Here is a 15,583-nt window from a genome sequence, read left to right as displayed (position 1 = left end):
AAGGGGCGGGCGGGAGGAGCCGCCCCGCCACGGCCGCCGGCTGCTCGGCGCGGGGGCAGCGCGGCCGCGGCGGCTGCGCGGGGCGGGCGGGCGCAGCTGGGTGACGCCGGCGCGCCGCCCAAGATGGCGCGCGGCCTGCGGAGCCCCGGGAGGGAGGAGGACTCGTAACCAGGCAGCGGAGGGGCGCGCTGAGGCGGGGGCCGCCGCGCCGGGGCTGCCTGCGCGCCCGGGGGCTCTGGCACGCGCGCTGCCTGGGCAGGGCTATGGTTTTTCCGGGCCGCGCCTGAGGCTTTCGCTGAGGGCGGCAGCCTCTCCCGGCCATGGCTCTGAGGGAGCTGAAAGTTTGTCTGCTGGGGGTGAGTGCCTCGCGCGCGGGCGGGCGCCGCGGGACGGGGCAAGGGGGCGGCCGAGCCGCTGCCCGCGGCATCGCTCCGAGGCGGCCGCCGCCCCTGGCAGGTCCGCCGAGCGCGGCCCGGCCCCGGCCCGGCCCGGCCCGAGCGGCCTCCCCGCGCGGCCGGAGGCCTCCTGGCCACCCCCCTGCGTGGGGAGAACTGTCCTGTGTGGGAGACCAGAGGGCAGGAGACCTGGGGCGCCCCTGGGCGCTTCCCTGCGCCCTGCCTGAGGCGCCGGGATCCCCAGTGCGCTGGGCACCCCTTTTGCCCCACCCGATTTGATTTCAGAGGCTTTAACAGCGGGTTATTTTTTTTTATTTTTTAGGCTCTAAAAATGCTCTGGGGACAGTGGGTAGTGGGAAAGAAAAGGACGCTTCGAGCAAACTAGAGTGGTTTAAAAAATCCAGAGAGCAAAAATGTGCTCTGGCTTGATTTGTGCTGATAACTTTGGAGAACCTCTCTTTTAATTGGTCTGGCTTTTTTTTTTTTTTTTTTTTTTTCCCTCCCTGTCTATTATCTAAATCCTGCATTTTTTAGAGCATGACAAGCAGGGTTGTTCCTGTCCCTAATGGACACGCTGCCCTTTGGGGGGGTAAATGACAGGTTTCTGTGTTTCCTAATGGTGAGGAAGTATTTGGGATAGGTGCTGTTTACCCTGCGCTCGGCCTCCATGCGGAGCCGCCAGTGATGCCGGACAGGGAGAAGCAGCACCTCGAAATGCTGGTCCCTGAGCTCCAGACCCAGGAGCTGCATCTGCATTTCTTTCCATAAGGCTTGTGCTGTTATTGGGAGCTGGAAACTGTAAATCACAGAATCGAGATAATGCGTTTCTGTGTAGCTTTTTCTTGAGAGGGAAATAACTTGAAAAGGTAAACACTGCTGTCCCTGCACTTGTTGTGGCGCTCACCTTTCAAAAGGGGCAGGGCAACACATGAAACGAAACAGAACTTTACATCCAGTGAAGCATTTGGCAATTCTTTTTCTTTAAAACTGTTAATAAATCTGGAGACACCAAGTGAAAAGTTGATCTTCAAATATGTTAACTAAATTGCCATTTAAAAAGTCTAGGTGCTATGAGGAATTTTTTCGGTGCTGATGGTATATGGTATTTCACTCTTAAGTTTGCCTCCTCTCTCTTGCATTTACTTTTTTACCCCCAAGTTGGTGGTACGTATATGTATATGACTTGGCATTAGATTTCTCTTGAACTGATAGAAATCTTAGTTTTTACGCTCCATTTTTCCTCTGCCATTTGTTCCCCCGTAGAGTCGTGTTTGACGCATCCTTCAGGTGTGTCAGAGAAGAAACTTCAGGCCTTTCATTAAGCAGGGTGGGACAGCATTAGTCAGAATTTGAAATGAGCGTGTCATGCTTGCACAATTTTAGACAGTCAATTGGCTTGCAGGAATGATGTACCATCTTCAGTTACTGTTTATTTTACTGAGCGTGGTAGAAGGTCTTTCCCTGTTGAAACAGCTTTTGTTCAGATATACTTTGGAGCTTTGCAAAAAAAGCACTTGAATAAATTCATGTGACGTTGTATGAGCACAATCTTTTTAAACCTTCTTTACAACCATTTGGTTTAATTTCTCAGACTTTTTTTTTCTCCTTCCATATTCATCTAAATTTAATGAGATATTTCTGATTTCTTGGGTATTATCTACAGGAACATGTTACCTGTGTGGAGCATAACAGAAGATATGATGACAAAAAGAATTTTTATTAGTAGCTTATAGTAACTATCATCTCTTTCAACTGTTACTGTTCTTTCTCAGGACACTGGTGTGGGCAAGTCAAGCATTGTGTGGAGATTTGTAGAAGACAGCTTTGATCCCAACATCAATCCAACAATAGGGTAAGAAACAGACTAAAGTAAATTTGAATTATTGTAATTACTCAGTCCAAATTATATGAACGTACATCTGCGCCTACTGATAAGAACACATGAGCTTTCTCAGTGTGTGAGTGCAAAATGTGGCAATGAAGACACTGTGGTCTTAGCATGTGAGAAACCGTAGGAAACCTAGGAGTATGTTCTGTGCTTCTGCAGCTTCCATTTTCATGTGTAAGATCTTGACCCATTTTATCTTGCTAATTTTATCCAACAAAATCCTATTAGGACTCCAGGGTTATGAATAAATTCTATTTCTGTTAAGGGAACTGTGCTTTTTTTATGCGCTATTTAGTTTCAGAGTGTATTTGTTGTGAGATTGCTATCCTTCTTATATTCAAATTCAAAAGGAAGGAGTAAGAAATCTTGGTTTTCAAAGGTGGCTAATATGCTAATTTAGTTTGTGGTTCTCTTGATTAGTTTTAACATCTATAGGTAATATACATTCTGTTGAGTAACTAATGAAATTGTTAATGCAATTATGCTCATATCTAAGGATATGTGAAGGATGTGTCTCAAAGGGGCAATATTCAATTTTAAAATGTATTGAATGGGCAAGGAACAGTCCTTTGCTGTCCTTGTTTGCTGCAGGTTGCTTTGCACAGAAAGAGGCAGTTCTTTACTCATGGGAGAGCAAGGCTTCATGTCATCTTGAGAGCTTGGTATCAAAGTAACTTCCTGTCTCAGGTGCTTTTTCACTGAAGAAATCCTGCTGATAAAGATCAGTGGTGTCTCATCCTTTCCTCTTAAAAATGTGATGTTCTTGACATGCTTGACATGTCTGCCTCTCTCCCTCTTTCTGCCCCTCTTTTTTTTAAAAAAAAAAAAAAAAAACCTTGTGGTATACATGCTGCTACTGAATTGCAAGATATCCTGTAGGACTCCCCTTATTTTAAATACAGATAGTTGTTTTGTGCTCCTGAAATCTGGGAGAGGAGGAGCAGACTGGAGCCTAGGAATAGAATTTTAATTTTGGTTTGTCTCCTGGAAATGCAGGAGTCCCTGCAGTTCACTGTGTAATGGCAGGCGAGACCTGTACAGAGCAGACACAACAAACATGTTGTTGATTGTTGATTTTTGTGACCTCTTAACACCTAAAAAATAAATAGGAATCTTCCTTTCTTTACTCCCCCAAAGTGAAATTAACAGTGTTTCTCTAAATGCGAGTACAGAGATTTAGAAAAAGTTGATAGAAGGGAAAAGGCTTTTTTTATGTGATCTTTCCTTCAAAATGTTTCCTGTTTACATTTAGATGAATTGCTGTGGTTATTCTTCCATTTAGGAAGAAAGGTGTGAAGATGACTAGCCACCTGTTATTTTGTGAACATACAATCTTTATTTTCATCAAAAGCTAAAGAAGAATAAATACTGAATTTGCATTTTTGAACCTTCTTATCTCATAGTTTAATTTCAGCCTCCAGATAGGGCCCTTTGCCTTATATTAATTTCTGTTTCTGCTTATCACAATCTTGATTTTATTTGTAGGAAAGCATTTCACTTTTTTTAAAAAATAAACCTTATTAAAAGTTTATGATAACAATACTCTAACAACACACTTATATTTTTTTCCAGAGCCTCATTTATGACCAAAACTGTACAGTATCAAAATGAGTTGCATAAATTCCTAATTTGGGATACAGCTGGACAGGAGAGGGTAAGTTGACTCAATTACTCTGTGAAATCATTTTAGTTATGAATTATCTAATGATGCTAGAAGCTATATCAAGAAATCTATTTTGAATAATAGTTTTTTTTTTTTTCCTGTACCTGGACTTTGAGCTCTGCAATATACACAGTTCTAAGGGGAGACAACAAAAGCTTAATTAGTCTCATGATTTTAAACTAAAATTTAAAAGGAAAGTTTCTCTTGCTAATTTTCTTGCTTATGGCTGCTAGCAACACTGAAGGAAACTAAGGATTTTATCAACTGCTTGTTGTATTCTTGCAGTTCAGGTTCTTAGTTACTGGCAACTCTTGATTACTCGTGGTAACTTTATTCAGAATGTGGGTAAACTGTGACAAGAACAGATGCCTGAGCTGTGCTTGTGAAAAGTCAATTGAATCGTGTTGGGTGGTTACTTTAGGGCACCAACGGGCGAGCAGAGGTGTGCTATTTTCAGGACTACTTGGAGAAATAATATGCCTCTCTTACTGTTGAAGAGCACAAGCTTAAGAAAACATCTTTTAAAAACTATGCCTGTTCAGTCACTTGACCTTTTAGAGTCATGGACTTACTAGCTTCATAGCTTGATAACAGCATTTATGGCTCTAGTGTCACTTGAATATATCTATATTGCGTTTTTAGAGCTGAGGATTTTGCATGATGCGTTTCCTGTCAGCAGCACCGTATAAAGCCAGTTGTCAGTGATGTGTCCTGTAGCGTGCAAGTTGTCACAAGTGTCACAATCCATCCGTTACCAGCAGTCAGTCAGCACTTGCCCATCACTTAGCACTAGTCACAGTTGATCTCTGTACCTGCCTTGTGCTGGAATATGTGGCAAAGTATTCTGGATTCGGAACCCTTTCCAAAATCAGTTGTTGCATTTATTGCATCTGTGCTGATTTGGAGTACCAAAAATACTCACATTTTTCTCAGCACTAAAATTTCTCTGCAGAGCTGTGATAGGTAGTGAATGAAGCTTCCAATTCTAGTATTATTTTGAGTAGCTTTTGCTATTTCACACTTAAAAAGCCCATCAGCAAATAGTGCTATGTTATACTGGGCAATCTTCTGTTATTTGAAACAGCTTTAGAAATGTCTGTCTAGCTTTACTCTGAAGATGGAATGCACCAATTCACATGAATATGGTATTCTCCATATACACCTGCCTTAATGGTTCTTCATTTCTTTTTCACTGACTAAAGGTCAGTGAAAATCATTTTTAGTGATTCGGATTTTTGACCTTCTTACCTAACAATTGAGAGAATATGTCAGAATAATTATAGTACAGCTTGTTAAAAACCTGTTGAAATGCAAATCAAAGGCTGGAGGGCAGAAGACAGCAAAAAGGAAAATTCACTGTTTCTTGGAACATCTGTTTTGTTAATGTATTTTATCTGCTGGCTATTCTTAGATGGAAAAAAGTATCTAAGTGTTAGCAGGCAAGAAATGAGAGTAATACAAAATCATCAAGTGGAAATTGTTTTTTTTTTTTTTTTTTTTTTTTTTTTTTTTTTTTTTCTCAATGCAAATAGTCAAATAATCAAAAAGCCAGATTGCAACCAATCCAAGTGGTGGTTTTTCAAATATGTTTTCCTTTATGTTTTAGTACTTATGGGGAGAACAGGGATTACACCCCAACATGAACTGAATGCAAGCCTGTGTTTCCCTTTCCCCCTATTATATATCTTTTATGTTCTGAACTTAGTGTTCAAAATCCTGTTCTCAAAACAGAATTTGAGAGCCAAGTGTAAAAGGTCTGGAATTCTGCTTTATAGTAAGATTTTTAGGATTTATAATATTGCTTTCAGCTGAACTGTATTAGGCAAAAGGAAATGGGTGTTTTATTAGAACCAAATAAGTTTTTACGAAAAAGTAAGTTCTATTCATGAATTTTAACCTGAGTAGTAAGATGCATGAAAGGTCTGAAACGTATGCTTACATCAAAAAAGCACATGCAACTTGCTTTGTGCCTCCACTGACATTTCTGATTGCTACATTAGTTGTCTGGTCCTTTTTAAATTACGAGAACATCACACTGAATTTCTAAGAACGTTTGATTAATAATTCTGGTTTTTAGTTTTCCTGGATTCATGCAAAGATAGATGCCTCCTTCGTACACTGGATGCTTGCTACTAACCAAATATACCTGCTGTAGATTCAAATCTGAAGATTGCAATAACTTTAAGTCTTTGAATACCCAAAGTGTTCCTTAAAGCTTTAATTTGCAGCAGGTCACATGAGTGTAGGTTTTGCAGTTTTTAGCTTTGAGCATGATTCTAATTCTTGAGTTTGGAGAAAAACTCAAAATTCCTAAAACTGATAGTTAGATTAAAATTAAGCCAGCATACCTAACATATAAATTCTAAATTAGCATCACTTATCCATTTTTCAGGAGGGCTATAGTTTGACAATGACCTGTGGACATTTCAGATAAGTGGTAATATATGCTAGTTTTATGTTTCTCTTTGTCCCAAAACAAAAAGTGATTTGCCTTTGAAAAGCAGTATTTTCCTGGAAGTTTGCATATCCTACTGCATAGCCTGTCTGTAACTGTAAAATATGCCTTCCACTAATGTGAATATTAAAGCTAGTTTCATTTAATATTAATAAGTAAATCATGGAAGTCAGTGAAAGGGCAGAATCCTAATACACAGTTTCTTTCTTCCAGTTCCGTGCTTTAGCCCCAATGTACTACAGAGGATCAGCTGCAGCCATTATAGTTTATGACATCACGAAAGAGGTACAAAAACGGGTTTTGACCCAGCTATAAACATTGTGATTTACGTGTCTGCTGGACCAGGCCTTACTCCTTCTGCTTTTTGCCTTACCAGGAAACTTTCTCAACGTTAAAGAACTGGGTGAAAGAACTTCGACAACATGGACCTCCAAACATTGTTGTAGCTATTGCAGGAAATAAGTGCGATCTTAATGACGTAAGGTAAGGAATTACTGACAGTTCAATGCAAGTTTCACTTAAGGGAATAAGCTTATAGTGCTAAACGTGTTTAGATGTCAGAAGGAACGAGTATTTGTCAAAAACTGAATTACTATAAAATTACTTGGAAGACAAATCTAAGATATGCAATATTAGTTCCTTGCTCTTCAATCAGAGGCATATTTGTCACTGATCCAAAGACTCTGCCTTTGCACTTCTTGATAACTTAAGTCCCTTGTTACTGAAAGCGGCATATACAGTCTAGAAATTGCATATAACGTGATATAGAGTATACTTCACTGTTCTAACCTGTTGGCCTCTCTTCTTTTTCTTGTTTTTTAAGGAAATATGCCAAGTGTTATCAACTTGCCTATCTGGAGGGGCCAAATATATATATATATATTTTATTTCATGTCTCTGTTGTATGTGCAGGTTGAATATGTTTATACTTTCATACTGCTGCAAAGTAAATGATATTAATCTGTTAAATTGCAAGATAGTTGATTTTGGAAGTAACTTTAGGAAACTCACAGTATTAGATTAAAAATGGAAGCAAGTCGTGAGTGTCTTTCACCAGATTTAACTCACTACTTGTGTGTATGAGGAATAAAGCAACTCGCAAATGACTGATTGCAGACATGAGCTCTCAAGAAGCAAACTTTGCTGTAATGTTTTCAGATGGATTAAGGCCTTGTTTAGTTTGTTATGATTGTGTTTCAATGATGCCCCTTCCTGAGGGTGGGGGGACAGCCCAGCAATAATGTCATAGAATAAAGGATAAGCATCAACCTAAGGATGAGAGGGCAGTGTGAAGCCAAACAGGTAATACAGAATTGTCATTTAATGAACCACTTAAGGCTAGTTATCACTTAAAACTTGGATAATGGTTCTTTCTGTATTTATGTTTTCTTCTTTATGTTTTCTCAGAGAAGTCATGGAAAAAGATGCTAAAGACTATGCAGATTCTATCCATGCAATATTTGTAGAGACAAGTGCGAAAAATGCAATAAACATTAATGAACTCTTTATAGAAATTAGTAAGTATTCAAGCAGTGGATGTTTTCTACATGTTTTCTACTGAAAGAATTTCGAGCAGGAGTGTTTTTACTATGCTTTTTGTGCTATTTAGGCACAAAAGAATATTACTATAAGCAATTATGCTTATAATTACTATAATATTATAAGCAGTTTTAAAGAATATCATAAGCAGTTTTGAATTCAAAATTGTAAAATGGACACTCTTTTTTCTTCCTCATCTTATGACCTCTAAAGGTTTCTTTAAGGAATTTTAAGCTCCCTGTGTTGCCACTAGATAAATAGCAAGAAGGGCACTGATGGTGAAGCCAGTGTCATCTTACTATATCTGTTATTGACTGTTTCAATTAGTACTTTCAAGGTTACAGAAGGGTGAGGAAAGGAAACTGGGGAAGATTCAACCTTATACATTTGAGAAAAAGAATTTATTTCTCACTCTCAGTGTTTGTACTTGGTTTAGAAAAGGCATTTTTTGAGAGCATAACTCAAAAAAGTGCAAGGTTATTCTCTGGGAAATGTCGGTTTGTTTTATTTTTTTTGTTTGTGTTTTTTTTCCCCACTAGATTTTGCGTTGTCATCTTTATTTCCCTTGTTTTTCAAGTAAATCACAAATCTTTTCTGCCTCATTCATAGGGCTGAGGGAAAAAAATCTTGTTTTGAATGAATCAAAAGCAGGCAGTATTCCAAAGTAAATTCCAGACAATATTATTTGTAGGGTATATTGTAGGCAGCAGTACCAGTATGTAGATATGTCAACATGATTCTAAAAACAAGAAAAACAGTAACCCATGTGTGTATGTATATACATATGCACTGCATCTGTTTAACTTCAAATAGCTCTGCAAATGTTTGACTGAAAGGAAAAATAGGCTCCTTGTGAACAGCTGAATTTGTTGAAGCTGATGTAAAAAGTATATGCTGTAGATTAGCTTCTTAATATATGGATTTAACAGTTGCTCTAAACAACTCTAAAACTGATTCTGATTCAACTGAAAAAAAAATCCCTTAAAGCCTTATATCCTTTTCTGAAAGGAACAGTCAACTTGAGACTGATCAGAAAACCAAAGCAGCCCTCCTTACAGGTTCGTACCAACCCTCATGAAGGGGGTATGCTGTGAAAATACTGAATGAGATTACAACTCTGGAGAGATTCTAGGTGGTATAGCATCCTGTGGAGTCTGTTTCCTGGGGGCTTCTGTGGCTCCCTTGAAAGCTCCCTTGGAAACGTCCCTATTAAAGACATAGTACAGACTGTTAGCAGCTATTTTATTACGCAGGAATGTCGTTAATGACTTATCAAATACAAATTTTTGCATGCAAAACAGATATTGAATGCCTAAATTTTCCATGCATAATGCATTCTATAAATGTTTTTTTTACCTCCTTGCAGGTCGTAGAATTCCATCAACTGACACCAACCCCCCACTTAGTGGTAAGGGCTTCAAGCTTAGAAGACAGCCATCGGTGACAAAACGCAGCTGCTGTTGACTGATTCCTTAGAAAATCAGACTTGTTTATACAGTAGGTGGTCTTGGAAGTTAATAGTTCATGTTGGGTTTATATTATCAGTCTTAGATCTTTATCTGCTGGTGTTCTTACACCCAAGGTCCCACAAAAAAGGACCAGTTCATCTGACATCTGTATGCTCGCAGAAGAGACTGCAATCATAATGTCAGCCTGTTTACTTACAAAATGTGTAGTAGTATCTCTTGTATTCAAAGGGAATCCATCATCACTTTTTTGGCCTTGCTTGAAAGGAAGGTGACTATATGGATGGTAGAAATGAAATGTTTAATAGTTTTGTAATCAAGATTCTATGTTTTTTGTAAAAAGGGATATGAGCACTTTTGTCGGACTTGGGGGTGGGAGGAATCTGTTGAAATTTGAGTCAGTCGGATGGCATTTCTTCCTTTTCTTCAGTGAGCCTTATTTTAAATGTAACTGTAGCTAATCCAAAGTATAATGGGACAGTTGACTTGCGGTGGCTACGAAATAAGCAACTGAAGACATGATGAGCAAATCAGTCCATCCAGTCCCCAAATCCCATTTGCACTTTTTATTTAAAGATATTATGTGGGGCAGGGGGAACACAACAGCTTTTAAACAGAAAAGCAACAGCTTTTAAACCATGGACAATCTTTTTCACATGCTGACTAATCACTTTAAGGCAAACTGATCTGCTTACAGGCATCCTTCTGTTTCTACAAGCTTTTTTCAATATTAAGATGTTGCTAGAAGATAACCTAGCTGTAGTTCTGACTAAGTTAAGTGGTTACTGACTGAAAACAGATACTGTCAATAATTCTGGTAAGGTTTAAAACGTTTGGGGGAAAGCTTTGAACTGCTTGGCATGTGTAAAGTGTTCATGTTATATTTATGAGACCAATGTTTAAAATATAAATAATGTAAAAACAGTGAAATAATGCAGTTATTCCTTCCTTCCATTCCACACCCATGGATAAACTCCTGAAGATCCCCTTTTTTCCTTTTTTTTTTTTTTCTTTTTTTCCCTCGACTATTATTAGGTCTTGCCTCTGTCAGTAACTTTGCCAAGAAGCAAGCTGAAATTCATTCTTTAGCTCACATCTGAAAGAAGCTACTGTTAGTGCAGTGTGTGAGCTCTGTGTTCATCAGCAAGTATTCATCTGTGCTGCGCCCAGTCTTTCCTTGTTTGGGTGAAAAATTACAAATAGGAACTAAACAGAAGTCGTATGGTAATGTAGATCATTACCTGTTGACTCCTGGGCTTTTTCATCTGTGAGAAGCTCTTTTAGCAAATCAGCTTTTAGTTTATATTGTCCTGCTTTTAGTATGCTTTCAATTAAACTACAGATTGGCCATGCCCTACTATGCTGTTTTATTTATTTATTTTTTCCTACCAGCAGTAGTGAGGAATTTCATCCTTTCAAAAAAAGAGTTTACTAATCTCAATTATATACTAAAAAATACTCTCTCGCTTTAGTATCAAAATGAACTCGTGTTGTTGATGCTTATTCTGTGTGCTTTGGCTTTCATCTTAAGTATTTTTTTTCTAAAGGAAGTGTCAAAGAATGAAAGACCTTCTACTTCAGCCTAGTTTGTATTATTCAAAATTCTTGTAGAGCTATTCTGGAGAAAAACAGTTAAACCATTATGGTGAGAGATTTTGAATAGATCAGCACATTTTAATTGGAATTTGGTGGCTGTATTTCTCATTATTCCCTTTACTTACAGCTACATAGTCAAATATGCCCTTTCTTTGCCACAGTTGTACAGGCTTCATAGGTACAGAATGCCTAAGAAGTATATCTTCATCAAACAAGTTGTTTGAAGCTCCTCTGAAAACAAAAAGCATCTCATAATACAGACAGGTTTCCGTTCAATGTTCAGCCTTTTGTTCAGCCTATTCAAATAAATTATGAACAGAAAATTCTGGTACTCTTACAAAAAATTATAGAATTATACTTAATAAACCAAATGAGCTTGGTCATACATGGTCATCTACTTACTAAACTAGGTTTCAAACATTTTTGATTCCAGCTTAAAGGAGATCTCAGATATTGTACACTTGAGACACTTGTGTTGTAAAGCAGAATTTCTTTCTACATGATGAAAGATTATTTTGGAGTGGTGATTTGTGTGCACTTGGCAGCACCAGATCATACCATGATCACTTCATAATCCTGTGTCATCACTGCAGGTCTCGCTCCTTTGTAACTTCCAAGTTGCTTCGTTTTGTTGGGAAGTTTCTAAATAGATTCTGTCGTTGCAGTTGATTCTCTACCACTACTAAGACCTTGTGGCCACTTATCTTCAGTTGCTGCATTCTGTTGTGTTTTTCTCCAGCAAGCCATTGGTTTTAGCACTGCTTGAGAAGACTATTCTGCACCCAAAAACTAGGTCCATTAGTGTCTTAATGATGTTATAGAAAATAGTGTGTTAATAGTTTGTTAGTAAAATATCTGGAGATTTTCTTGAACTTGGAAGTATTATAGTAAGAGAAGTAAAGTCTGGTATCGGAAATATTTTTCATGCAGTTTAGCAGAATTGGGAATTACAAACTCTGTCTTTAAATTATCATTGTCTACTAGCAGGGGGTATGAGTGATTTTTAAATCTGCTTTCCAGTGAGAGAATAATTGGTTTAATAGCACTCAATCTTTATTGACTTGAGAAGAAACCTTTGATGCTGAGCTAGCCTTAGAGCTAGGCAAGTTCTGAGATGAAGGTCTCTTAGCAAATCATGGTTGAGGTTGGAAGGGAGCTCTGGAGCTCTCGGCCAGGGTCATCTGGAGCCAAGTGTCCAGGATAGAGGCAGGACAGCTCCGGAGCTTCTCCAAGGAAGGAGATTCCACAACCAACCTGGGCATCCTGTTTCAGTGCTCGTTTTATTTTTTTTTTTCTAAACTATCCTAAATTGTTTGATTATACACTAGAAACACATTTTTAAAATGCTAAAAAGGTAGCATTGTGTCTGGATAATTTGGCCATTTGCTTACATAACTAAATAGTGACTCGTTTTGTTCTGAATTTGGATGGAATGTCTGTATTGTTCATACCTCTTTGCACTTGTCTTAAATTGCAGCAGTTAATGAAAACATGGCAATGACCAGTGTTTCAAATTGTTCAAGCTAGTGTTTAACAAATAATTGAGGCTTTTAAGAACATGTCCATTTAAAATAGTAGACTGTTGATAAAGGGTTTTTTCCCACACAAGATAATGGTTTATTGATCACTTGGCCATAACTGAAAGCTGAAATGTAGACTTCCTGGATGAGACATGCATGCTGTTCAGACTTTCGTTTTTGTCAGAGAAAAAGATTTCTTCTGTGTTAATTAATTCTGTATTAATTAGGCCATCCACTTAAATGTTGCACTAGGACTGCTGGAATTGATCATATTTTGTCCCAAAATAGCTTCTGTATTAGGAGATTGATTAGTCCTTGAGTATTCAGAGTGCTGATTATCAACGATTACAGCTACTCTTTAGTAACAGCTTTCTCCTGAGAAGCTGTTGAAAAAACTCAGGACTTATATTTTATTCCAGTATAACTTTTCTTGCTTAATGAATATAGTTCATTCTAGAGACTAGATTTTTGTACATTCTTAAAGGGAATTAATTGCTGCAAATCCTATTAAAAAGGAGAAGTGTCACACATTACAATGGTAACAAGGTACACTTTGTTTTATTGCTCCAGAGCATATTTATAACTAACAAAATATGACAGTTTTGGCTTGTAAACAAGACTGCCTTGCTCCCACAGAAGTTACGGATTTGTACACAGGCATCATTTGACAAATATTTAGTTCTTAGGCTTTGGAGTTGCTTAAGCATGCCCTTCAAGGTTTGGAGAGTATTTTCATCTGACCTTCTAAATTACAGGAGTATTAGCTGACTTGTCAGGTTCTTGATCTGGGTGGTATGTAGCTTTGTAGCATATTTTGTATACGTACTGAAAATTGGAACACTAAGTGTCTAAATAGGTAAGATCTGCAAGCTTAAATTTAACAAAAGGCAGAAGCATTTAGTGGCCAAATTAATGAAAACCACCATAGGTGCTTTGAAAACTTCTGAGAGAATTCTCACAGCTTTACTGTTGCCAAGAAGGTAGCAACTCCTTTTATATTATTAAGTCAATGCTGAAAGACAACGCAATCAAATCAAGGCACTTTAAATCCCCACTGACACCAGTGAACTCCTTCCTTTTAAGTGCTACAGGATCAGTCAGTTAATAGTATAGAAGGGCACTGGAGGCAGATTTGAATCTGTTGATGAAAGATGAGCATATGCAATAGCATAATGTTATCACCCTGCTCAAGAAAGAATATTTACATGTTTAGGAGAAGAGTAACAGGAAAAGACATGTGCCTGCTCACTGTTCTGGAAGTCTAATCCTTTAACTTATCGAAGAGAGGTGGAATTCATTAGGAGTTGTCTTCCTACATAGGTGGTTAAAGATTCATTTTAATTTAGAAAAAAAAAAGATGTTGAGTATCTTGTACAGTTAAATATGCCCAAACTGTTCCTTTAACATTTTGCTTTGCCTTAACGTTTGAAGCATTTTCAGTGATGTTTGAATGATTTCCCTCCTTGTGAAACTGCTCTTGGTGTTGATTAAGGATGGGATGGTCTATTTGTGGTGTGCTGCATCAGCAATCTGCAAAGACTATCTTGGGAAGTGCTGATCTACAGGACAGAAGCCGTCCAACTGGAGGGCTGGCCACTACGTGGTAGCCTCATTTGCGACAAGCAATAACTAAAGGGGAGACGGGGAGCAAACGTAGGTGTCAGACATGGGAAGAACCTGGGTTATTCACCGATTTCAACTTCTATACTGCCCTATCATTTTCTTTAAAAAACAAACACCCTCAAGTATCTCTTGAACACTTGAAACAGCTAGAAAGATGGTCATCTGCTCGTGGCAATGAGGGTACACTTTATTTTTTGCAGGAAGTAGTTTTAGAGCAGAGTGAGAGTCAGGTCCCTACACCACGAGAATTGTGTGCCTGAAATGAAATTACTAAAAGATCACTACAGAATTCTCAAAACAGATGCACTTATGTTCAGGTCATCCCTAGTAATGTTAGGCACCAGGTGATTGATATATAGAAATAAGATGTTGGGCTTTGTTTTTAAAATTAAAGCCAGTTGCTCCCTTTCAGAGGATTGTCTTGTCATATGGCTCCAACCTGTAAGAAGAAACAAGCTTGAAACCACATCTTTGTTTCTCACGTATGAATTTGGCTGTTAACATATATTTCTCTGTATATATTTTTAGGCCTTCTGATAACTATGTCTGTTTTAAACAAACAAAAAAATCCCTCTTGATCCTCTAGAGGCCATGGCAATTTGAATATGAGCTCTTTCTTGGTCAGTCAGAGTAGAAAATGCTTGACTTAGTAATGCTTGTTTAAACTTCCCAAACTTCATACGGAAAGGGTCACAGATAAATATTTCAAGGGATATAAGAATCCTTTCTGGACTCCAAACTACATTTCTGAGATAACAAACCAATTCTAGAGGCAACTTTATCCCACTCCAAGCCCTGAATTTCTAACATAGTATTGTCGGAATAGATGTCATGCACAGAGCTTTTTAAAATACTTATAAAAGTTGCTAGGAGTTATTTGGTGCTTCCTACTTTACATGGGAAATCAAAGGAGCAGGTAGAACTTATTTCCCTAAAACTCAGTAGAGTCTTTGTTGAAATTACTCTAATTGTAGAATAATTTTATGAGAGAAAGAAATAAAGGACTAAAATGTGGTCTTTTCTGTTACATCATCCTGCCAGTTGGGGTTTTTAAAGTCTTGAATAAAATCATTGTTAAAGTGAGAAGCCAGTTACCTTGGTAAGGTTATTCTTGTCCTTTGAGAAGGTTGGATTTTTCTTTATTTCATTCCTGTTAATGTTTTTGTGTATGTACTGCTGATGAACAAGCTTAACTGACGCTCCTTTTCTGATGTTAAAGGATACAGACCACTTTGTCCTGTCTTTCCCTTCATTTTTGTTTCGAGTGGTATTCTATCCGGTTGTTGTACTTAGATATACTGTAAATCTTGACCTCACCATGGATTCACTGCTACTTTCTTGCCTCAGTTTTTACTCATGTTAAAATGTCTAGTTCATATTATTAAATATATTATATTTTCTTTAAAATCTATGATGCTTTCTTGACATTTTGTACTTT

General features: G+C 38.2%; 1 protein-coding gene across 3 annotated transcripts; it reads left to right on the top strand.

Moving 5' to 3' along the window:
• The first annotated feature begins 110 nt into the window (after positions 1–110).
• Positions 111–14,616, top strand: RAB22A (RAB22A, member RAS oncogene family). Of its 3 annotated transcripts, none has more exons than XM_088528076.1 (8): positions 111–356; positions 2,168–2,247; positions 3,856–3,937; positions 6,615–6,686; positions 6,778–6,884; positions 7,809–7,918; positions 9,307–9,437; positions 14,558–14,616. In XM_088528076.1, exons 1-7 carry the CDS (start codon positions 321–323, stop codon positions 9,402–9,404), a joined length of 585 nt encoding a protein of 194 aa, XP_088384202.1. In that variant the 5' UTR covers positions 111–320; the 3' UTR covers positions 9,405–9,437; positions 14,558–14,616. The 3 variants fall into 3 exon arrangements, with proteins under 3 accessions (XP_088384202.1, XP_088384210.1, XP_088384199.1); XM_088528084.1 differs by lacking the exon at positions 14,558–14,616 and adding an exon at positions 10,442–10,648; XM_088528073.1 differs by lacking the exon at positions 14,558–14,616 and having other exon boundaries at positions 9,307–10,365.
• The last annotated feature ends 967 nt before the right edge of the window (positions 14,617–15,583 follow it).

The sequence above is a fragment of the Tinamus guttatus genome, unplaced genomic scaffold (assembly GCF_059628265.1).
Source record: "Tinamus guttatus ecotype Peru unplaced genomic scaffold, ASM5962826v1 Tinamus_guttatus_pri_ptg000027l, whole genome shotgun sequence".
Classification (NCBI taxonomy): Eukaryota; Metazoa; Chordata; class Aves; order Tinamiformes; family Tinamidae; genus Tinamus; species Tinamus guttatus.
This window is presented reverse-complemented; position numbering and strand designations above follow the sequence as displayed.